Source organism: Corvus brachyrhynchos, unplaced genomic scaffold (genome assembly GCF_000691975.1).
Source record: "Corvus brachyrhynchos isolate BGI_N302 unplaced genomic scaffold, ASM69197v1 scaffold175, whole genome shotgun sequence".
NCBI lineage: Eukaryota > Metazoa > Chordata > Aves > Passeriformes > Corvidae > Corvus > Corvus brachyrhynchos.
In genome coordinates, this window is record NW_008238448.1 from 8241074 (window position 1) to 8267460 (window position 26387).

General features: G+C 36.2%; 1 protein-coding gene across 1 annotated transcript in view; it reads right to left on the reverse strand.

Annotated features, from left to right (window-relative positions):
- Positions 1-443: 443 nt before the first annotated feature.
- The window catches only part of PDGFC (platelet derived growth factor C), a gene marked incomplete at its 5' end in the record, with an annotated part of 42510 nt that continues 16566 nt past the window's right edge, over positions 444-26387 (reverse strand). Inside the window, 3 exons of the mRNA XM_008635662.2 lie at positions 444-2089; positions 2750-2967; positions 7853-8060. Of these exons, the coding sequence (XP_008633884.2) occupies positions 1973-2089; positions 2750-2967; positions 7853-8060 (543 nt within the window). The remainder of the gene's footprint in view (positions 2090-2749; positions 2968-7852; positions 8061-26387) is intronic.

A 26387-nucleotide genomic window follows, 5' to 3' on the forward strand; every position in this document is an offset into this window, starting at 1 on the left:
ATAATTATATGTCACATTTACACCAGATATTTTTCTTATTGAGTAGGAGTTTGAGGGTGGGGACAAAATAAGAAGCCACCTGAGTATTTTCCAGAACTGGTATCAGAAAGTCATACCAACTTGCAAAAAACCAAATTTTCATCAGAATTCATTTTCACTATGGAAACAATAACAGAAGATGTTATTTCAATCTGATGGCTTCACATCCACACAATTTTGAACATTTTGAATGTTTATACAAATAGCATCACATTAATTCCTCTCCTTTCTCTTCTTGTGGATTTCCAGTAATGCAGAATTAATAAAGCAACAGAATAAAGTCTTGGCAACAGAAATCTTCTGTTTCAAGAGCTGACTTTCAACATGGTAAGGAGAAAATCACCATCCTAACTTTTCCCATTAGATTGTATATTGACAGGTACAAATACGCGACCACACTGAAATATTTATTCTCCCAAAATTAGCATTATTACTTTATTTTGTGATTCATTACAATCTGAAAATCCAATAGTCAAAAAAATAAACTAGGCATAATATTAAAGCATTTTACAAGCAAAATACTTTATTGTTTCCGTTTCAATTTGCATAGGGTGGGATAAGTGTATTGGTTAAAGAATATAACATACAGAAGAACAATACCATAGTTCATCAAACTGCACTGCAGAGTGTTATGTTCCTGTGAGTGAACAGTACTTAAACAGCTATTTCTGCCAATGGAAAACCATACACTTCAACATTGACAAGGCTGCCTTCCCATGACCATGATGCATCATGACAGCTGCAAGCCACTGCTTTCTTGTCTTACATTGTAGGTCATTCTACTTTAAAGAAATTAAAGAGTTAAACAAGCCAGAATGCATCTATCTATGCTCATTTCTTCTCTACCTGAACAAAGGCCAGTATGGAGAGAGGGAATTTTTAAAGTCAGCTTCTGAAACCGGTTATAGTAACCTCTGTCTCTCATATTTTTAGTCTCATGGAGCTAGCAAGCTTAGAGCTTCATCCACACATCTCTAATATTACTGTGCATTCAGGTGAAAAACTGTACTTTTCACTATGTTGGAACAAACCACAAAGAGATCACGCTTCTTTCCCACTGTAACCACATCTCTGTTCCTCCAACTGTATAAATCTGGCTTTAAAGTCTCACAAAACTAAAAAATAGTTGATCTAGGTTGTAATAAAAAAAAAGAATATTAAATACCTTTGGTAAAAATAGATATATTTAACAAGTTTAGAAAAGCAAATAGTTATATTGTCAAAAGGAGAGTATAAAAATGTACACAATAAAAAATAACAAACACACAAACAAAAAATCATCAGCCATAGTAGTAAGAATGAAGGCACTGTTCTTTTCAATGTTTGCTTCCTTAGCTCACGTTATTGTCCAGTCTTCCTTCTAAAAGGCAGGAGCTTTACTAGAGCATATGGAAAAATCCAGTCCTTCCTACCAGCATTAGACAAATTAAATTTAATTTGGAAAAAGACAGTCTGTTTTAACCCAAGTTTATACAACAGAGAATGCTTCGATTTAGAGTACGTAGGAGTAGCTGAACACAGAAAGATTTCAGGTGTTTTCAACCAGAGGCCAGATGTACTCGAGCTGCAGAAATGAGACAGCCAGCAGGATCAAGTCTCCATGATGTCAGCCTTCTAACTCTATTTTTACTCCTAAATTATAAATCCATGTATTGCCAAGAAAATTGTGGGGAACAACAACAATACATATATTTTAAATCCCTCATTGATGCCTTTCTCCCATCCTTTCACTGGGCCTCCAAACAGAGCTGTCACACAACATATAATCCCAGTTTGGCTTCTCCTCTTTTTAGAGCTCACTGTAAATCTTCAAGATGGAAGATCCCCAAAGCAAACAACTGAGATTACAGAAGGAGATAATGCACAAGCCCCATAATAGAATCAGCCATCGATTGAATGTGCTTTGAAAGAAAACAGCACAATTAAATCATGTTTATCCTTCAGTATTCCCTTTGCACACACAGTCACACTCCTCATGGTGTTCCAAGGGTACATCTGTCAATGATTTATGCAATCCCCGGACACCAATCCTTGGCTTCAGCTGAAGAACCTGAAGGAGAAGAAGCCAAGCATCAAGAAAACAGCAAGTGCTTCATCATACACCTAGACTATGACTTAGATTGCACTGGAAACACACTGGATGACATGAAGTGTATTAAAACTGAATTTCTTCATTAATTCCACCCACTCGTTACTATTTTTGCTTTTACCTCAAGCTGTTTACAAAATTTATTAAATCATGTTGAACATGATTAAATCATGTTGCTTTATCAAAGAAGGGTCTTGCAGTTTCAGATTTTCACTTAATTTTATTTAAGAGCCAACAGTAGAGTTAACCCAATTAATAATTCTATCATAAATAATTTTAGCTATCAATTTATAGCAATGGAAATGAACAAATATTTATTTCTTCATAAAGTTGATATCTACCACTACAGAAAGATGAACAAAAGGTATGATTGTGATGTGTCTGAACCGCACCAGTAAATACCTCAGAAATAAATTAATAGTTGCAAAGAAAAGTATACTAACAAGGAATATTTTACTTTTTTCAATGCAGTATCTAATTAAAATGTGAAAAATATATTTACTAAAAGTGTAATAAATAAAATATTAAAACATTAATACTGGTGCACTCATTTTATTAAAAATAAACTCCTTAATTTGCTTTCAGTATTTCCAAACATGCAAATGTAAAAATAGTGCATACCTCATGGTATTTTTTGGTGACTTTTGTTGGCACACATTGGCACTCATTGCAGCTCTGTTGACAACAGGCACAGTTTCCACCACAGCGTTTCACCAGCAGGCACAGTGGCCAGAAGATGGTGTCAGTTCTCTTCAGCTCCTCCCTCAGGGACACGGAGAAGTTGCGAGGAGTGCAACTGTACAGCCGCGCCTCCTCCTTCAGGAGGTTCAGATCCACCACTGCAAAGAGACAGAGAAAATGGTGCTGTCCTGATTTGCAATCCAAGTTCATCTGTGGAAGTAAACTTCAGCAGTGCAGAACCCATGAGGAAGGTTCACCTTTGTGAACCAGGTTCAGCACGAAAGTATAATACTGCAGTTGCGTGAATACCAGGAAACTTAAATGGAATGATTGCTGTTCACCAATTATTTTAAAACTCTGGCAAAGTTGGTTCAAATTAAAGCAAGATTTGACTACTACGTTCCAGTATGTGTTTCATCAAATCAACGCTAATGGAATTCACTTTGTTCACACTAATACTATGAGCTCCACTGTTGCTTACTAGAGTTGTTTTGGATTGGAGAAACACACACAGAGCAATTAAGAATCCTGCAAAATTTCAACAACTTTAATTCACTTGCATAAAGCATTCAAACTTCTTCCTTGTTAAAATTTCAACTATTGCTTCTTTGCTAAGGCATTGTTAAGTATAAGAAAGAATGAAACCATTCATATCTAAGCAGAAGTCACTTTTATGGACTAAGAACTTCAAGAAGTTGTCATCATCAGGGAATTCTGCACAGAATAAATAAGTGCACAAGATTGTATATCTATATAACTATTAGTAGGCTCCATTTCCTCCTCCCTCTTCATAGCAGCATATATATGAATTTCTGTTGCTTCTCTGGTTTCATTTTCTCTTGATGTGTCTTAAATAAAAGTTCCTCCTTGTAAGCACCTAACTCGAAATGCAAGTTAAAGATATTAATATTTGGCACCGGTTTCCCTATAAACTGTTTCCACTGTATCATACCATGCCAATGGTTGAACAGCAAGTTCATGAAAAGATCCAAAAGAAAACAAACTCCCTTAGGTTCATCTTAGCTGCATAGTCAAGAAATAACAAGCCTTGAAAGAAGCAGTTAAAATTGGAATTAAAAAAAAAAAAGACACATAAGACATAAAAAAATCTAGACGCTGTATTTCTTTAGCACAATTGCTCACTGGTGGTCTCCCAGGAGCAGATCTTTGGGAAGGAATTTCAATCCATGTTCCTTCAAACATTTCTTTTGCAGGCCATATCCATATACTGGCATCCATAAGTAAGGATTTATTGTTGTGAAAGGTCAGTTAAACACACTGAAGCCTTTTCTTTGCTTGCACTCACAGTGAATGCCAAGCTGGGGCACTTCATTCCATCACTATCGGGTTAACATAGGGTCCTAAATAAACAAACTGAATTTTAAGAGGAAGGAGTGTGCAATAACTCCAATAAAGTTACTGATAGGACCCCAGCCTGCCTCCCACACTGCAAGAGCATTCCTTGGAGAAAGTTGAGAAGGGAGCAGAGGAAAAGAGAGACAAAACTTCCGGGGGAGAGATTCACTGTGAGAAATCAGAAATTATTTAAGCCCTTCTGATCAGCTAATAGCTCTAGGCTGAGTCACTTAAAGGGTGGACGTGTCTACCTCCATTAATCAAGGACTGTGGACAGGAATGGAGTACTTCTTTCTTCTGTTACGTTTTCAAACATGTAATAAGTGAACTGTCTGAATGAGGATAAAATGCCTGAAGCACACTGTGAGAAGTGCTAGTTCTGCTAATACTTTCTACTGGAAGATTGTTTCTGCAGAGACTGATATGCTTGGTGCAGTGAGTTTGAAGAAGCTAAGCTTATGTGCTGCTCAGCCCTTCACCATGAGATATTGAAAGTGGAACCTGGGCACTGACACCTCTTCCAGCAGGCCCATGGAGCAGAGGGAGAGAGATTCTTGTGTGTGGATGTCCTTCTCTGCTGCCTCCTGCCTTCTGGCAGCAGCAGAGAAATGCATCAATTTCCATACCTACAACTAGCTGTAGTTCTAGAGAAAAGGGCAATGCACTAAAATAAGCAGCATGTTACATATTTTGTCACAAGAAAGGAATTAATTTGAACTCAACCCCTCAGACCTGCAGACATTAATTTTAAAAGGGATCTGTTGGAGAACACACAGTCAGCTCTTAGCAGATATCTTCCAGTGTGCTTTACTGTTAAAACAGGCTTCAGGAGAGATGAACAAATGTCATGTTTGATTTCCATGCTTTAAAATGTACTAAGGTATATTGCTATGATACCTCACAATGAACCCTTGCCCTACCTTATGTAATTCAATTTCATTAAAAGGTCTGTGGCAAATTTATCTAGTGCTTATATAATCACTTCTTTGAAGTGTGTGAATGAAGCTGTTATTTTTTCAAAGAGTAGCTGTCTGTTCAAAATTTATTTTAACACACTGTGGGCATGAAGCTAGATGAGAGAATGTATATATTCCCCTAAAAGTGTTTACTTAACCACAATAGAAGGTTATGTGGATTTCCCAAGTGCACTGAGTTACAGTACCTGTTATAATGTGAACATTTAAACACTCCTTCAACTCGGCTTCCACTCATGTATCATGTTTGACACAACATTCAGGGTTCTTTTGTCTAGCACTAGCTCAGGAGGAGTGAAAGGCTCTGCAGTAGCACATAGATGGGAAACACTAAAATAAAAATAAGAGAAGGAGAAAAAGGGAGAAAAAATGTAGACGAAGGTATGCCTACAGTAAAGTGCATTTCAAGAATGTGCCTTCACTGGCACATGCAACTGAACTAATCCATGTTCACATGAGCCTGAAATTAATTGCATTATACAACTGGCAATGCAATTTTCTGGCATCTTCTGGGATGTGTATTGAGTACCACAGGGAAACTTCTTTCCCAAAACATTTTTCCAGCTGGATACTGCTCTCAAAGTCAATGAAACAAATTAAATTCTGGTTGGGGCACTTGTGTGTGAGCACAGATAGCAGCAGAATGGTTTTCATTCCTAAGCACTTTGGAGATGTTGCTGGGAATCTAAGTTTCTTCCTGGCGTCTACAATAGGAGCTGTCATAAAATCTCAAGCAAGAAGTGGGGTATAAGAAAAAAAAGTCACATAACTGTATGAAAAACACAACTGCTAAGGACTATGCTTTGATTGTGACTATTTTTTTCCTCTTTAAGGAGATTTTGGAATATGATCTAATGATTATACATAGATTCCAGTGGGAAGTGATGGGATAATTTTTTTTTGCACTGCAAAATATATTTTATTTTTAAGCATTTTTAATAGTATAGAAGGATTTAGGACTACATTTAGACATCAAAGCCTCTGAACTCAGTATTTCTTCTTTTTTGACTAGTAGTTTTTGGAAGCATTTTATCCAGAGAAAACATCAGAGACAGAAGTTCTCTGGAATTTAGGTTGTCTAAATATAGTCTTTTTCATACAAATTATTAAGTAGGAGTAGAGGACAGTTCTCCATGTAAAGTAAGATACACTTTTAATAACATGTTTATGAAACCAGGACAGTAATTTAGCTTTTACACTCAAACACTGTAAAAATGAAACTGATCTAATCATGAAATCAAAGAGTTTGAATAAAACCAAAAATTTTAGGACATGCTCTTCCCACAAACATTTCTTAAAAAGGTTTTGAAATACGGCAAACATGCTGCTTGAGAGAATAACATGGGGAAAAAAAAGAAAAAAGAAGAAAAAGGTTTTGCTTTCCTATCTATTGAATAGTCCTATGGCATTTCAACTGGACACACTTTCCACCTCAGGCTATTATATTACAGACTCAGTAATGCAGTCTGAGGGTGGTCCCTCTAAGACAAGTGTGGCAATACCATGATATGTTTATTCAGTGGAAAAATCTATTTCAGCATCTAATTAGAAGTCTTTAAAAGATTTACTCTGATAGTTTCTTTCTAAGATGTGTCTTGCAGGGAGTTGCTTTTGTCTATATAGATGTTATCCAGCACTTGCATTTTGTTTTTCTCCCACTTACTGTGTGCTTATGGCATGCATTTGGCAAATACTGAATCTAATTAAGGAAGTGTTAAATGACTATCTGAGGGCTTTTAGAGATATTTCTTCCTCTCTGGATCCTAGTTTAGCTGCTCTATGCACAGCTATAGCAATACAGATAGGGTAGACAAAGGATGATTTTTTGGCTCTGATCTAAGAATTAACTGTCAGACCCTTACATTTCAGCTATGAAAGGTTCTACTTCCTCCCTTTTCTTGCTGATCAGATGATAACCTAGTTTACACCACCAACAGGGAAGTCTGTTCAGTTATGCTCATATGTCTTCCTTTTCATGATGGATGGTGGGCAAGGAAGGTGATATTGCCTTCATGCTATTCATCCACATGGAACTCATAAACATGAAATAGTGGGTGGTATCGGGATGGCATGCGGCAGGAAATTCATGAGTGTAAAATGCAGATGGAAGAAAATGACTTGCTGATCAATAGATCTACAAATTTTGAAAACACAATCTACTTTACTTCTGATTAAGTTGACAACTGCATGATCAACCCAGACATGGACACATGGTATTTCCTGCGGTGTCATCAAAGAGAAACATTTAGGTAATTGCTCTCAATTCATTTCATGTAGACACTAGAAAAATTCTAGGGAAATAAACAATTGGTCCCATGATATAATAGGTGTAAGACATTACCTACCCCAAATAAAAATACAGTTTTTGCTCTCCATAAGAAAAAAGAAACACAAAAAATTCAAATATGTTACCCCATCAAGATGTCCTGCTACTCTATGGAAATAAAGATCTCACAGGTTCACTACAGTGTTTGCTTCTTTTCTTTTTGCCCCTTTGCTGCCTTATCCTGCTAAGTTCCTTTGAGTTTTGAGTTTAGCTATTGTCCTTTTTTAAATAATACAGTGGTGAGGACAGCTAACAACAGTGGTATGTGCTCTCTTTCTAACATATTCCTTTCTTGGAACCAAAACTCAAGGTGAAGAATGCTCTTAATTCTTTGTCAAGAAATCATACCCGTAGAAAGCTGCAAGGCCAGACAGAAGAGTAAGTTACCTCTTGATTTCCTCCCATGAATATATGCTTTCCCAAGAAGTTGCCACGTTGGCCTGTACAAATCTTCCAAATCCAGTTGCCACCGATCTGGTTCAAGGTACCGGATAAGGTCTTCCACAGTGCTAAATCCAGCAACAGCATTGTTTAATACATCCAAGGGCAAGGCTGATGGGGGTAGCAAGGATGGGCTGGGTGCTTCTGTGTGGTGCTGCAATCAAAGCCAAGAGAAGAGCACCAGTCAGAGGGTTAATGCATCTGCTCTGACAAAGTGCTGTACTTTACCAAGTTACATAGCTGGGAAAGTTTATAAGTGGATAGCTTGTTTCCAAAGTACAGTTTATCTAATAAGACAAATGACAAGAGTCAAAAAGTACCTAATTATTCTTTAGCAATAATTGTAAACAAACTTCCACTACACAGTTTTCCTACTTCTTACATTTCCAGCCTTGCAGCCAGCATGCCACTACACCTGTCCTTTGAAGATGTTTACTGAGTGACGGATAGGACTTTAGAAATAGAACAAAGGGTGATTTAAAAGTATGACCCCATTACAGGCATTTCCCGTACCCCTCTAGGAATCTGAAACATTCCACATTCTGCCTTTCCTCAGAAACTTAGCCACAATCTTTGTCTTCTTGTGCTTCAATGCAAAATATTAACATACCCCAGTATGAAGACAGCAAATATTCTTGCTCTCATCTATAGATAACAAAAAGCACCAGATGTGTTTCATACAGTAATAAGAAATATGTTTCTGATTAAACAGTAATGAACAGAATAATAACAACATCTGGCATAAGTAAAATGATTTCTCCGTTACGAAGAGAAAAAAATGTTTCAAATGAAATCAAAAGTATTTAAATGTTGAAATTGAGTCCTGAGAAAGTACTTTACCACAGCACAAATCTCACTGACAAGCTCACTGGACAGGACTACTTAGTCACACACAATTCAAGCAAAGTGAGGCGTCTGTTTTTGTTCACTCTACAGTCTGTTTTAAAATTATCCATTAATTTGTATTTTCAAAAGAATTTAAAAAGGCAGGAAGGGAAGCCTAAATAGGAAGCTGTTTCTGCAGCCCTGTAAGTTTCTTTAGTCTTTTCTGTATGCAGACATCAATGCAGATATTAATGTCCAGAGTACTGCACCAGAGCAATTCATCTGGATCATGTAAGACAGATGCAGAAAAATTTGAATATGCTGCCAGCTTAGGAGATGGGAAGGAGAAGAATATGTGTTTATATCAATATCTATATTTAAAAATTCTCGTACCACTTAGTGTCAAAATGGCACTCTCAGCACTGCAATGTGAAGTGTATATATACTGTAATTTTTTCAATCTGTAATGTCAGATCAATGGTAGGTATTCATTTACCTTCACAAAATGATCAGAGAAATTGATGAGAAATGTTAACAGTTATGCTGGAAAAAAAAGGTTTAGTAAAATAATTCTTGCAACATTCCTCACTCAGCAGAAGTTTTCTAAAATATATATGCCTGTGGTAGCTGTATTCCATACCAATAATAATATTTATTTTTTGTCCTCTAAATTCTATTAAATATGCAGTTTTGGTTTCAGCTAAATGTGTGGTTGAAAGAGCAGCAAATGGAAGTAACCACCACAGCCTTCCTATTTTTTGCTTCAAGGCTTTCCCTCTCTACAACCTCAAGAAATGCAGCCACCAGAACGATTTGTGCTGCTTTTTAACTGGAAGTCTTGCAAAAAGAATACAAAACATAGATTAAGTGTGCTGCTACTATTAACTTTACCATATTTTCATCTTGCTAATCTTTTCCAATAGAGTTGGTGAAACAGTTGTTTCCCTCCCATTCTGGATGAATGTGGTTTTAAAAATATTAAAATATTTCTTTTTCTCTTTTCTCCATTGCCCACATTAAAAATAGCAACATGTTGATTCATCTATTATGTTATGATAATAAAGCAACAGATTCTGGTCTGTAATTTAAATAGTTGCTCTTAGCAAAATATGCTACTCAGCAAGCTTCAGAACAGTGCTGTGACACTGGAACTCGGATGGTCAAAAAAATAAACATTCCAAAATTTTTCTTCCTGTTTTTCTCCACAGTGATGTAACAGTCACATTTCCTGGTATGAAGGTGCAGGGTTTTACTAACGTGAAAAACAAAATCAATGGCAGAACTAATAACTGAAGCAAAAAAAAAAAAAAAAAAAGAATCCTCTATTTTGTTTCCATCTGAAGAATTTACCTGAGCGTCTTACTTCTGGTGGGATTTTTGTTGCCAGAAAAACAGGTGGATTCTAGAATAAAATGCATTGGTCTACAATCTATTTCCATATTTACAACTTATAACATGCACTGCTAAACAGTACATTTGTAGCAAGTAATCACTCAGTTTATGGTACTCTGGGTTCAATGGTCATTTGCCTGAGTTAAAATGTTGAGGATATGGTGAATCATTGCACTTAATGGTAACACAATTAACGTTGCCATCACTTTCTAGTCATTCTCATGGCAGCCCAAAACAGAACGAAAAAGTAATTGAAACAGCAAAATTATACAACTTTGAAGATGAATGTTTTAGAATAAAGTCATTTGAATCTCAAGATTAAGAATGTTTTTTCCTAATAATCTTTACAGTTAGTCAATTTATATGACAGTTAAAATGTACCAAAGATTAAAGATAATTGATATAATAAAGCTGTAAATGCTGTAAATTGTATTTGTGACATAACCTTTATGAAATCTCAATTCAATAAACTGTTCAATATAAATGGTACTTCTAATTATATTCTACATTGTTTTTACTTGCTAGTAGGTACTACTTATTTTATAATTTAAATCTTTTGGACAGAACATCTAGGGCAGCATAAGCAGTACTCCTTCCAGTGACTAAAATTATACATTGGAATTCTATACAATTTATGATCTCACTTGACTTTTTCGAAGTTTGTCATCTATAGGTAGTGTTTACACATGCAGTAAGGTTTTACTCTCAGAGAGGAAAGGAGAAATGACTTGATACAAGAAATGAAAACTCAACTTCATTGATGGTACTCACCTTTTAGAACAAGCATAACTCTGAAACGTAACAACATAGCTGCAAACACCTTTTAGAACAAGCAATACAGAACTTCAGCATAACTCTGAAACGTAACAACATAGCTGCAACTTAGAAATGCTGAAATGCTTCTTACCTGAAGCTTTCATTCACTTTATAGGAAGTCCATCACTCCTGTTGCAATTTAATCTACATCTCTCTAGGCAATCCTACTCGGACGCCTCACTCCACCTGCGTGTCTGACACACACTGGTGTTTTCAATGCACTCTCTGTGCTGGGCTATGACACCAGTACTCAGTGGGTGTCAGAGAGAGAAGCCACTTCACTGCAGAATGGTGGTGTGGAAGCCTCCCAGGAGGACCATGGATAATCTCTAGCTGTTTGGCTGCACAACTTTGATGGAGATAATGAAGATGATCTTATAATGAAGATGATCTTATAATGAAGCAGCCATCTGTCAACTGCACATCTATTCTATAGATGGCATCACCTAATTTAGTCCACAGAACTTTGTCATGTCGCCACTAACGGGTCAGCTAGAAAATAATCAGGCTTTAACAGATTTATTTATCTGACAGGGGAGATATAACCCAAGACAAAAGACACTCCTGCTGTCCAAATATAGCAGCTCTCCAACATATCTTTCCTGATGGAAACCATTTTCTGGGAAGTGATGTTCTCCAAGCTCTGCTATAATAAATACTAATTGACAGTAAACACTATTTCTGTCATAGCAACACATTCTCAACTCATACCAATGTTTTAGGTTTGAGATCACCTTCCTTATTTTTTTTTCCTGAGCATGAATAATTTCTGTCAAGATAGATTTGAAAAATACATGAAGTTCTCTATGTGATTCCTCTAGTAAAAAAAAAAATTCTGTGGTTTGTTTCTGTTTTCCTACCCAGGAAACAATTTCAAATTACTTTAATAAGCATAAATATGCTTAAAAGCAAGATAGAGACAAACAGTTGCATCTTTACTGTTAGTTAAAATGATTCAGGATGAAGACCAGAGCAGAAAACACTGAGCTTCTGCTGGCCTGTAAAACAGCCAAGAATGACAATTAGTGTTGGATCAAACAGAATTTTTGTCAGGTTTGTTTATATTGTATTTCTGTACACTTTGTGCACTTCTCTCTATCTTCTGTGCACTTTGCTCTATCAAAACAAATACCGTACAGAAATCCCCTAAGTTGTTTACAAACATACAAGACAGGCCAATAGACAAAATTTAGGCAACAGTTTAAGATATGGGCTCGGAAAAAAGGACAGAAATAATACTGACTAATGTCACAGGACTATACAGCCCTGAACATAACACATAACAACAGCACCCCCAAAAAAATTTAGGGACTAAAATGCATCTTATGGTGCTCACAATGTTATTTGTGCCCTGTTAAAGGAATCAAAACTACCCCATCTAGCCTCTTTCTCAAAGGGAAAAGAGTAGGACACTACCATAAGTAGAATCAGAAGTCAACCCTCACTGAAGCAGCAGATCTGAACAAAAATGTCAACAAACAGATTTAAAATCATCTGGTTGAAGTTCAAGTCTGAAGTATTATTCAGCATGTAGTCTAACTTGAAGGACTATGATTAATTTCTTGTTTTGACATGTATTTCTTGTGTTATCCTGAGCACAGTATTTAGGCCAAACCTTCATAATGTAAAGCATCTGGAAGTACTGTCTCCTTGCATGACTGTATATGTGGCTGCATTATAAACAAGAGGTAAACTTCTGAAAAAGAAGCATAGATCTGCAACAGCTAAGTCATCACAACTGAAAGCACAGCAGCTGCTAACACAAATACAGTTTTAGAGTCACTCTGGCACCAGGAATTTCACAGCATACAGGTTTGTAACACTTGATCTCACAAGTTCTGTGAAAGAATGAATACAACCAATTTTTATTAGATATTCATTATCGGTTTACCTTGAAGAATCTAGAAGTGTGTTAGAGTGATACCAGGTATAAATTTGGATATGAGACTGGATATTATAACCTTTTCTGTTTGCCACTATCCATCTGTTCTTTCCTTGCACTAACCTGCTCCAAGGATAAACAATTTAGAACATAACAGCACTGACCTACAATCTACACAAGATCAGCTTTTAAGCACTATCATGACCTAAGAAAAGCCTTTATATTGCTCCTGTTTCTTAGGATAGGACTGTCAAGGTACTAACACTACCCTCTTCCAGTTAAAGGAGAGGCAAGAAATAGTATTGTTAGGTTGCTGCCACCAGGAGTGAGGAATTTCATGTTTAATAATGCAAGCACTAAGTTAAGACTGGAAAAACAAAAACAAGTGAGTCAAATACTTGGCATGACAGGACACTTACAAGTATTGAATAATATGTCTAAAATAATTACCGCCCCACAAAAGAAATCCCCACTTTTTTTTTTTTTCATTTCTTGTCTTGAAGAAAACACTGTCAGGCAGTTTCTGAGTGATGACCCATTCATCACTTGGCACAGTTCAGAGAAACTAATAAACATCAGTGTAGTTTAATCAAACTAGAAGGGACCCTATAGGAAACCTCAAAGGAACCTACTCTCTTCTGAAACCCAACTAGGATCAGTAATTTGAAAGAAATACCATATTTCTTTTAATGAAATATCCTTAGAGCTTTTTTAATTATTATAAAAGAACACTTCAAGTCCCGCTTAGATTTAAAGATATGCTTTTGAAACTTAGAGTACATGCACATTCTTGTAACATGCACAATAAAGAGCCTGTTTTCTTCCTTTATAATCACAGGTAACCCTCCTACTTGCATCATTAGAAGCTATGAGAGAAAGCAGATATCCAACTCTTCTGAGTTTGCCCTGAGGACACAAATTTCTCTGCGTAACAATAGCTCTTTCTTTTCTCCCGTAAGTACATGCAGTAATAGGTGTGAAAAGCCTCTAGAAATCCTGACCTACCTGAAAAAGTACACACTTACTTGCTTGCATATATGCAGTACAAAAAAAAGCACTTGTGAAAGTCTCTCATTTGTAAAGACATCTCTGTACAACATAAACCTGCACCGCACCTATGAAATTATTAGTCCTGTTCAAGTTGCAAGGCAGAAGGAAGCGAGATGATCTGTAGCTGGGCAAGTTCCAGGCAAAACCAGGAAGAAGGCAAGGGTGTTTATTGTACATGGCAGAGATGGAAGTCAGGAAGGCTGCCACAGCTCCCATCTACTGCAGCACTTTTTACTGCTTTAGCTGAAGTTACTGTCACAGCAGCAAGGATAGTTGCATGAGAGGCACATCACTCTGGGGCTGCTGAGTAGGTAGATCTGGTGAAATAAGCTCCAGTGGCACTGAATTAACATCCCTCTCCTTCAGTTGCCCTCGCTTCAGGGGTGCAACTTCTGCCAGCCAAATGACACACAGGTAGGGGTACCAGCCCTCCTCAATTTAATCAGCTTCTGCAAATGAGAACCAGACTGCAGGATGACAGCACCCCTCTTTCCTGGGCCTCCAGCTCTCTGCCTTTCACAGGCTCCCTAAATTTTCTGTTCCTACAGTGTGCTACAGCCTCTTACCAAAAGCTTGTTCAGGCTCTCTTCACCTGCATGCAGGGTTTTCCTTTTACCTCACTGAGGACCTCATTTGCTGAGAATCCATGCATGCCCTTGCACCAATTTACATATTAAAGCCAGAGATGGTTTTCCAAACTCTACATCCATATTTTTGTTACTGCAGTTTGAGGGTTGCTTTCCGAATAGTGTGTAGTTTCTGCTCTCCAAAACCACCAACAGGAGAAAGATCACAGAGATCACAAGGGAAAATGAACACATTTGTGCCTTTCTGGCTTTGCCTGTCACAGGTCAGAATAAAAGAATAAAGATGTGCAAAAGTCACGTTGGCTAACAGTCTTATAGCTTAATTGACAGCATAACATTTCCTCAGGCTGAACTTTTGAGATAAAAAGGTTTTTGAAAATGTTTAAATATTCCCCTAAATAGAGTTTCTGTGCAGTTCACAGAGGAGGCCTGGAATTCTAATTGTGCTGGAACAACTGCAAGGTGCTCCCAAGGAAGCTAGCAGCATGGAAATAGCACAGGATGTCACTAATCATCAGTGTTCCTCTGGCAAATTGCACCTTTCTGCCTGAAGTGTATGCGTACTGACACCTTTTGGAATAGACAGTACAGGTGTGAGGGACACTCTGTGAAGACGGAGATGACACATCTAGAGCTAGTTCATTAACTCTCAAAGGATGCCATCAATAGCAATAATCTCTGGAAGCCGTTTTCAAAAAACTTTAGTGATTGCTTAGTTATAAATTTCTATAATTATGTATGTATACATAAATAGTCGTGTTTATATATGCATAAAAATACATTTTGATTTTTCCTGTGACCACATGTATCAGTAACAAGCCACACTAATTCATTTAAAAGGCAAAAAGAAGAAAACTAATGCTCAGCACTGTATGTATGGGAGATCTTATTGTCAATACACTTCATCATGACAGTTTTAGAGGTTTCTATTCCTAGGAATAATATACACAGAGACAACGATCTTTCTTGGATGCAGTTGCATGTTATTGATTTTTTCAGTGCCATCTGGTAAGTCTCACTGAAGCAGCATGTGCTACTTCATGAGTATTTCATAAGCACTACAAAGTTACCTGCTTCTCCTTTTCTGGAAGTATTCATTATTCTACAAAATGACCCAGTGATTCTTGTATTCTTTTGGGTAAGAGCTTTCATTTGCTGATTTATTCTTTCAGCTAATTAAGGAGAGAAGAACTGTATGAACAACTCTGCTTGAAAGCTGTGTTGCCAGCATCTTTGGCAACTGCAGCCATCTCAAACCATGAAGCAAATAACCCCTGCAACCCCCAGAATCCAGAAAGCTTGCAGATTCAACCAGATACGTGCAGCGGAAGTCAAATTCTGATGCCTTTTTTCTACCTTTGTAATGGGTTTTTAATTATATTTGCTTGCATTAGGAATTTCTGGATGTGGTAGTGAATAGTATTCTAGATAGAAGACTCAAATAAATGCAAGAAATCTCACGACTTGGACGTATTTTGACTCAATAGGCAAAGACTCAGCCTTACTATTCTGAAAGCAGGACCTGATGAAGTTGAACTTCACTGGCTTGAACAGGAAGCATTTAAAAGCAAATACTTAGCCTGTGATAACAGTATAAAACAAGTTAAGGCATAGATTATCTCCAAGACAAGAAGCTTCAAAGTCGAATCAGTATGTCAGTTTTAATCTCAAGTTACTTCCTGAAATAATTTGTCTTTTTTATCATTTTCAAATTACTGTAGTTATACAAGCTAATTTTAGGTTTATTATCCCAGACTCTGGGTTCCTATTAAGTATACTTGTGGCAGAGTAACATTTAAACTATACCTACTTCCAAAATCTTAATTATTAGTGACCACTCTCTCCATTTTATACATTTCTCTCTTCTAAATGAGACTTTAAACAAAATTTAGAGTGAGCTCTCCCCACTCCATGTAACTATATATATATATGCCACAAGAAAAAATCTACCTTTTGCATCCTAGTAACAACTGCAAAATATTTTGGTTTCTGAACTTCAGAGTACCTCTCATTATAACGTTTTCAAACCAGATTTATGGAATACATTTAAAACTATCTGGCTGTTCCTGTCTCATGCATGAGCATATGGAAGGACTACAACTGCAACTTTAAAAAGCTAAATCCCAGTAGATGATGTCTTGTACAATTTAAATGCTTAATAAAAATATTTAGTCTAATTCAGATCATGGGCAATACTAACATGTATATACACATTTAAAAGGGTATGAAGTGTATTTGTGTGTTTGTACAGATAAAGTACCTGCTGAAAATGACTGAAAGTAGACTGTGTACAGGCAAAATGAAGTACCAAAACAATTTACTGAAGTACAGTTTCTCTCATCACAATCTCATAAAATCTTTCTTTGGAGAAAGATCTTGTCTTGTGCTTGCAGCAAGGTGCTAAAGCAGGCAAATCCCCCAATGTCTAAGAAATCATAACCTTCATGTCTGATAACATTTTCTTTTTTATATTCACAGGACTTTCCTAAACACATTAACAGCTGCAGTGAATCCTTACAAGGTGTGAAACGTGTGAGGGAACGTGCACCTTCTGTAAGTGCTTGCTACAAGTTCGGTCAAGTGACCTGCAGATGTCGGATGTTGGCTGCAGTCTCCTGCCTCGACAAACCTCTGTGCAGGACAGGTGGTTAATATTCACATCTTGTGGGACTGCTGCTGATTCCTGCAGGCTCAGTTTTGCAAACCCAAACCACTTTCCTAAGTAGTAACTCTGTCCTCCCTGTCTTAGTGCCTTCCTTTCAACTCTTCCTTATTAACTACTCATCACAGTATTTAAGGACATTTAAAGTTTATTCCCTGCTCAATCTAGCTCATTGTTAAGAAGTCATTGCAGCCCTGTACCCATTTTCAGAGCAGAATTCCATATTGATTACTTGCTGAATTTTCCAATAAATGTGATATTTTCTCCTCATACTGCTCTCACTGAGGAGTTAAAGTAGAATACAGAGACCCTTCTAAAACTATATCAACATTTCATTGCTTTATTACTTTCTGAATATACCCGGAATTACCTTTTTATGTTTCAAACATCAGCTCTTAAGGTAGCTTTGTTTCTGTTTTGTGCTTGAGCTGTCCTTGAGATTAAAGCAGTAGGGCATTTAATGACTGTTTTAAATAGTAGTGACATCACTTTGCACTAAAATATTCTTTCGTGGACATTCAAATGCATGAGTTGACAACAAAGTAAGAAGTGTTTTTTCAAATGCTGGTATAAATAAACCCTTTACCTTCATTTCATGAATATAAACTTAAATGTAATTTTCTAGGTTGTCCTATTTTGATGAATGTTGTATTATACCTGCAATTCCCTTCTAGAAGGGAAATTTTATAAAGATTTATATATCAAATACTAAGAGCAAGAAAGAGAATCTCTCTTCTCAGTATTTATAATGATACCCTAATATTTTTTTTTTACAGTTTATATTTAGTGTACAGAGACCCTGGCTCCAAAACTTAGCTGAACATCAGCAGAGCAGGATTCCACCACAGCTTAGCTTCTTTCCCTGCAATTTTGATACCACGCAATTGCAGTATACGTACCTGTTGCAGGCTGAAATGTGGAACACTTTTTACTCAGTCAGGATAACAGGACAACCTGAATTTTCCTTAAAATGTGAAATTATCATCTAAAAGGAGGAGTATCATTTTAGTTGAACTAACAGTAAATTAAGATCCTCAGTGCCCAAATGACTCAATGCAAAAAGAGATTCCCACAATCAGATTGCAGTGGGCATGTAGATGTAGTCTTAGGAATGTTTGCTCAGATCTTGTTGCAAATGGGCTTACTGTGAATATTAATCACTACATCTATAGACACACCTAAAATTCAAGCAGGAAATGCTTGTGTCTGTTACATCTATGATTTACAGAAGCCTTTTTTAAAATTTTCTGTACACAGAGCTCTAGGTCTTACTTGACTGACAGTAGCTGACAAGGAATAAACAGTCAACATAAGTGCAGCTGTTCTGAATAGAAAAAAGTTTTTGTACATTCTTCTATGACAGGGGATATGGCCAGCCATAGTAAGAGGACATCATGTCTGCAGACTTTTTTTAAAATTTTTCATTTTACTCAAAACACACACAGAACAACAGTAAGTGTTTGGAGTCAGGGAATGAACTGCTCTTTAAGTTCCCTCTAGGAAGTTCTCCACGGGAAATGGATAGGTGTTCTTAAGAAAATGTTTACTTATCCCAGCACATACACAGGAGGTTCATCAAACATTGAACACTAGGAATAACCATTTATTACAACTGGAAAGTGTATTTGTGAAGAACAATGAAAATTACTTCTACAGTGAACACTACTTTAATTTGATCCTTCAGTATACATGTTAAATTCCACAACAGCCTTCTGTTCATTTCATATCACAATAAAACGAACACACCCAACATTCCTGTACAGCAGACATTGCAAATCAGAGCTTGTCCTGCCTTGAAGGTAAAAAAGTCCTTGAACAAAGCATTACTTTACAGGGAAGGAACCTCATCTCTGTCCTCATGTATCCATTCTTGGTGTCATCAAACCCATTAGAAATGTAAAATATTTTAAGATTTATGAAGGAAAATGTTTTGCATTGTGTACTTGTCATATTTAGATTTGTTTTATATATAGCACACACATCAGAACCCAGAAAGCATGGTAGAGACTAGGGCTACATTGTCCACATACAGATTCTCACACCATTTTAACATGCCAGATTTCTAACTTGTGAGCTTGCTTTTATTGTCCTATACTGCTAACCATAATGTTGTCCTGACATACACTTAATTTCCAGCTGTATCACTTCTACCTACATATTTTCTTCTATCTGTATTTCTTAAATCTCATTTCATGTTACTTCATTATACTTTGATATATACTATCCACACAAGTAGAGTAATGTGATTACACAACAAGTAAAAGGCAAAATTAATTGGGAAAGTATGCTTAATAAGAGAAGTTTAAGAAAAATATTTTGAAATCCCTTGCATTTAGGAGTAAAATATTAAAAGCATAAATACAAAATCATAAGTAGAGTCTGAAGCAGAATGAAGTGTCACAGTGGACCAAAACCTGAATAAGAGATGATGGGATCCTGTTCGAAAAAAACAAATCTCATTCAGATATTTTCAGAACAACCTCATAAAAATAGATATTGAGCTGCTAGAGAGGTCTCAGCTGACATACAGTGTTCAGATTTATCTCCAGCACTTGTTAGATACAGGCAGAGAGGAACAGGATATTCACATGAAAGAGCAAGATGAAAACAAAATGAACCATGATAAAAGATTGAGTGATACAATTTACTTTCATCTCGGCAAGACCAGGCTGACAGGAGACAACAAACACATAAAAGAGCATCAGATGATCAGCTGTTCCCTAGTCCATCAGTGACAGGAATTATTTATGTTAAGTGTTAGAAAAAAATTTCATACAATGTGAAAGAGTGCAACAGATGACTGGGGAAATCTCTGAAATCTTCATTCCTGGAGTTCAGGAACAGCACTAGAATCTAGCAAGAATTAGCTTAGTGTATCTACTCCCTGCTTAGAATAGGACGATGGCTCAGAAAAGGTCCCACTGAGTTCCTTTCGAGCCTTGCATCTCTGTGATTGCATTACAAAGCATCTACCTGGTAAACTCGATGTTTCTAGAAGACCTGTTAAATTATGCTGAGGGACATGCTGAATTTTAGACACAAATTAATTCTAAATAATTTTAAAAACTGTGTTGACTAACTATGACAGAAGGTCTTCTGGATATGTAACCAAACAATTTTTTTCCTCAGTAACTATTTGTCCATTTGCACATTTTAACCCTTTGGATTTGGTAAACTAATGGTGTAATAAAAATAAATAACTGCATGCCAGTATACCTAAATATAGAATAGCTGGTGGAAAAAACATGTTTGGTTTTTCAGTTGCATGTCAACCTTAACTAAACTTAACTAAAATGTGAATAGGAAAATGAATGAAACTACTCCAATTTTGGATTTTAATTTAGCTACTTTCTCTTGAAGAAATTTAGGGAGTCACAGGTTTTTTATTAAAAGCTGATTCCTTGGGAGTAGCAGAAGTTCCTTTGACAGTATCATTTACAATTTCTTTGAAACCTCAAAACAGTATGTAATATAACACACTTAAGAAGATGGCTTTAGTATCAGCTATAAAATAAAAGTAGATGCATTTCTGCCATGCTCTACTTTTTCAAAGCTATTTAAAATTGATCCTTCAAAGATGGTTTGAAAGCAGACTGCTCTTTTCTATTTCTAATAGTCTCCCATTAAATTTGGTGCTGCTTACAGCATGAACAAATCTATTAAAATAGAATAGGTTGAATTTTAAGGCACCACTATAAACAACTGCCTCAGCCTGATGCTTGGTATTATTAAAAATGAAATAAATCTTTGAAGCAGCCTGATTACTTTCACTATAATGAATAAATATAGATTTTCCTTTGTACATCCAATTCCTTCTCAGCCCCTTCCTTGACACGCATTAAAAAAAAAAGAAGAAAAGAAGGAAAGATGGCATCTGCCAAGTAATGAACCTGTAGTATTAACAAATCCAATATTATATAAAGAAAATAAAATTCTCCTGAAGACTGCTGGTTAATCAGTTGTCTTCCATTAAACCTGATATCTTCAGTTATAACAATGTCACTGTCCACAGATGTGAACAAATTATCTCTAATTAGTCTGATGGTCAACTAGCTCAAGTATCTTGAGATAGAGAGAGAGATAGATAGGTAGATATTGATATAGATAGATTATTATATTCATTTGGGCTTGCTAGCATAGTATGGATATGGGTATTATTTTTAACAGCAATGACAGAAAATTATGCTGCCTTATGTTCTCAACCATGCCATTAATCTTCCTTGTAACATTTTAAACAAATCTATTCAGGCATCAGTTATGGCCCCAACCCTGCCACCAGAACTGTCAGCAGTCACACTGACTTAAAGGGATGTCCCCATGTGCACAGACCTTCATCTCCTTTCACACTACTCTGGTTTTGCAAGTTCACTCTGCTGGAAAGCTATAAATTCAAAACACCTGCACAAGAAAGGAAGTGCTGCACACTAACACTGAACTAATCATGACTCATTTACAAACTGCTGCTATCTGCTCTACCTTACTGTTACTTTTAAAAGAGCTGAGGGTTTTCTTTAATGTTGTGTTTCAAAATCCTAATTTTAAAAGAGTTGCAAAGCCTTTTAAAGAGGCACCTCTCACTCTACTCCCCTCATGTACCCTTTATTAGCGCCCTTTTGAAAAATTAATATTTACACTCTGAAATATACCTTTCTGCTTGTATATATACTTAAAATATCCCTCTGTCTCTTATTTTTCCTGTTCACTGGTTCAGCAATACTGTCAGTTTCTGATGATTTAATGTAGAATATATGGAGCTAATTACAGAACACAAGACATCAAAAAGTGTGGTTTTCTAAACTCTAATTAATTGTGGTTTCACAGGCTGCTATTCACTGCAATCTAGGAAGTGGTTAGATGTGAGGCTTATTATCAGTTTAAGTAAAAAGCCAAACTGTGAGGCACTGGTTGCACCTGATTTTTCCAGCCCGTAAGAAATATGACTTTCTGCGAACTGCAGATATCGTGTAACATGGGGTTCAACTGAGAGAAAACAAAGCAATTTTTTGCCTTATCTTACTGGACTGAAAGATACTGTCTAACCACAAATTTATCCTTTTACCAAGTCAGAAAGTGTTCTTCACAGCCATGTCATTGAAAACGCCCATTTGCATCCCCAACAAAGCACTATCTCAGAAATAAGCCAAATAAGAAGATAAATTAAGATGATATTAAGAACACATTTTTTTACAAGCATTGATGACCGAATATATATCGTGGTATGTTTTTTCCAGGGCATGATGGACAGACACTGCAAGAAGAGAGCAAAAAAAAGAGGGAGTAGCAGGGGGGAGGGAAGGGATTTTGCAAGGAAACACTGGTCAAGAACCCTCATTGACGAGATCTGCAGGGCTAATTGTGGTGAGATTTTTACCACCTGCCCTACACAGTGAAGCCCCATGAAATGATCTGTTTGTTTAAATAAGAACAGAAACCCATTCTGAAGGTTCTCAATACCAAAAATGAAACATAATTGAGATGTTCTGCATGAAATACACTTATGAAGCAATGTTAAACAAGTTGAGTAAAGTGACTGTGGTGACTACCATGCTTTGCTGAAGGAAGACTCAGTCTTATATTTGGAGAAAATATTTTCTGCGTTTGTACATTTGAGATACCTAATTGCCAAGAAGATAGTATTACCATGCTCTTAGCCTTCTTTCACTATTTACTATTTAATTTGAAGCTACTTTGCATCTTTCAGATTATCTGTGCAGTTCCAGTGGACAAACAAGGATTTGAATGAACAAATTAGGATGCGTGAGCACTAACCACTTGGGGAACACGAGGGAAGACAAATCGTCATTTCAGCTACATCACCATAAATTTAATGTAAATTGCCAGAATTTAGATGAGTATAAATTCCCTTTGTAAGTTATATTTCAGTTAAGAAGTCAGAAGAGGACATTTTGCTATTTAACAATTCAGGTTATATTCTCTTCTCAAACAATATACCAGTATCAGATATGGGTTACCTTAGCAACTATTGTGTTCTCAAAGAGAATTCTGAGAAAAAAGGATGCTTTAGTAAGCAACTAAAACATTGACAACTCTTTTCTTTTTTTTCTCCTACCATTCAACTTCCACAGAAAATTAAACCAAGTTTTTGGGATAACCACTGATTGTAATCTCAGAATGAGAGCATCAATACTGTTTTTAACCTGATTTGCATCAAAGTTTAATTCTTCCAAGCAATCTTTACTTCATTACTGAACCTGGTCAATGATGTATAATTCACTTAATTAGGAGATCAGAGGGATAGGCAGCAGCTGGGCAGAAGATTAATCTCATTGTAATAAATACATAAAGGGAAACAAATATTTGTCAATTAATTTATTAATATATTTTTTTAAAAATATCCGCCCACCAAAATCTGTTGAAGTTTGAATAATGTGACCATTATTTTGATGATATGGTCATTGTTTTTCAGACTCACAATACCTAATATTTCATGTTGAAGGCAATGGGAACTGCTTGTTTAAAAATCTGTCATCAGTCACACTGTACATGACAAAAGAACTAGAATCAAATCTTCCAAGGATTTCAAGCCTATAAATTGGAAAGTATATTATTATTATTGCAATTTCAGTGGTGTGGTATATGAATAGAAATAACATTAAAATTGCAGGAAATATAAAATTCAACTTGGTGCCTTGTTAAAGTAACTTTAAAATACAATTATTCACCCAACAAAGCCCACAGGAACACCATTTGTAAACAAAATGATCTAACTGTGACAATTTGGCACTACAGCACTTGCCAGTTATCACGCCTTGGGTAACTTGACTATTATTTTCTCTTTCTCCTCTGAACCTCAATACTTGGCAGAAAAGAGCTGTCATCCTTGTCCTGCAGAAAGAAAAATAGTGGAAGCTGCCACACTGCAAGAAGCCATAGCCTATGGCAGACTGTAAGTGGGGACACAACACTGCACATGACAAAGCCAGAGCAGGGTATAAAAGATCTAAACCAAAAAGTTCACATGCTGTGCCCCATGCAAGATGTGTTGCTTCCTAATTCTCCTTGGGGATTACTAATTCTCTAATTGCTCGATTAGGAGATTACCTTTTGTAAGTATTTATCTAAGGAGAGGACAATGGAGAAGTCTTTCAAAAGTAATTGTACTCTCATAATTTATTATGGAATCAGATTAAGAGAAAAATTAAAGTAATGGTGTTATTAAAATCACTTTTCTCTGGTTTCAGATTTTCATGATGACTACACCTTAATAGTTTGCCACTCTTTCAAATATGAACTACGAAATTTAGGCCAGTTCCATCTATAAAGTATCCATTGGCATTTTTGTATAGCACCGGTTTTGTAAATTGTGGCTTTGTATGACTTGTTTAATGATACTCCTTAGATGGGCATAAGTGTTTTAAAATTATCATCAACTTTTCTGAAATGGCCTGCAGAGAAAAGTTGGTTCTGTTCCCATTGATAGCTTTTAATGTATTGATTTTCCAAATTCCCTTGTCATTTGTAAACAGGTAATTTCAGGTAATGCAATATCAAGCTTTATAATGGAAATGGTAAAGATTTTTTTCCTCTTTAACAGCAAGTATCTTTTCCAATTTAAAGAATTGAAAACCTTTCTGAAAAATTTTTAGTTGTCTTTCTACAGTTGATTTGACCAATTATCTTTGATTTTTGGTGCAAAGCTGAGCTATACTCTGAAGTTTCTATACCAGAAAACAGTTTCAAAAAACTCTTATGAACCATAATTCTACACTAATTTTGCATCAAAGATATACTGCTATTTTAGGCACCTAATCACAAAGGCTTTTTTTCCTACATGAAAGGTGCCTATGAGTTTCTTAAGCAGAAAGGCAATTAAGTAAAGTAAATACAGTATTTAAAGTTATATATATTGACAGAGTGCAAACAAGAGAAGACCAATGACAGAATTTACTTAAACTAAAGGACAAGAATTCCAAGCCAAAAAGGCATTACACAGATGACTTAAGAACAGGAAGTATTTTATTATTAACTTTTGATTACCCAGAACACCTCACATTGAAAAGCCCAAAGACAAATACGTACACACAAATCAGAAGAGTTCAGCGAATCAGAATGATTTTCAGAAGATAAGCAAGGGCAACCCTATTAACAACTTACATATTAAAAGCTTACATATATGTGGCTAACTGTCCTTCCAGTTAGAAAGTTAAAAATTATTTGGCATTTGGTCCTTTCCCATCAAGAAATATAGATGATGACTCAGAGGGTTTGATAATTTGGCTCAACTCAGTTATCTTACTCTCCTTGGCTACTAGTCATTTAGGATGGGTCAGTCAGCAGGGAAGTTCAGGGTTGGTTGCATGGAGTTAACAAAAATTTGTTTTCAACTAAATTTTAAATTTTAGGGTTTAGCAAGCTTCAAAAACAGTGGCCTTTTTAACACTCACATGCAGGCACAGTAAGAAAAACAGTGAAAATAAAACACTTGAAAATGCAAATTCAGGAATTGCATTTACTATGCCAACCATTCACAAAACTATGAAGATACTGATTTCTAACAAAATTACCTCAGAACAGCATCTGTCTTTTTAAAGATGGTGCTTGTCACACTCTCAGGCAAATAGTTAGAATAAGGGATGTCTACTGAGAAACTCTGAAGCTAAGTGCTACCAAAAGACACCAGAGCTAGATATTGAACAATAAATCACCATATTGATTTAATTATCTACACCACTACACTGAAAATCCCTTATCCTCCTAACACAATCACTCAGATGGGACCAAGAACTGCTGTAAGTGATGTCAGGGTAGAGTTATGATAGAGTTCCCCTAAGAAACCCTTTTGCAGCTGAAAGGGAAAGGCTACTAGGATCCACCAACCTCCACAGTGCCTGTAGGATTATATGCAAAATTTCTTGGAAAGGCTGTGTCATCTACTTTTACACCTCCACCTTTCAGGTGCCTTTGAACCTGGTCTTTCATGTATTAAAACATACCCTTCAATAAGAAGCCAGCATTCTACTTCTCCTCGTAAATGATCTTATACTATTTTTCTTCCTGTGATTTATTGCTCAGCTCAAAAGAAGAGTGAAATGAATAGCCAAGACTCTAGAAACGTCTTTTGCCAAGCAAACTGCCTTCCATTTCCACATGCAAGGGCTTTTTTAATTTCATTTTGGTTTTAAACAATTACAGTTCTTCAACAACAATAGCTAGGAACAAACATGGAAGAAGCTTTCCTGAATTCCTTGTCTACTATCCTAGCCTGAGATAATTGCAAGAACAGATGTGACAGCTTTGTGATTTTCT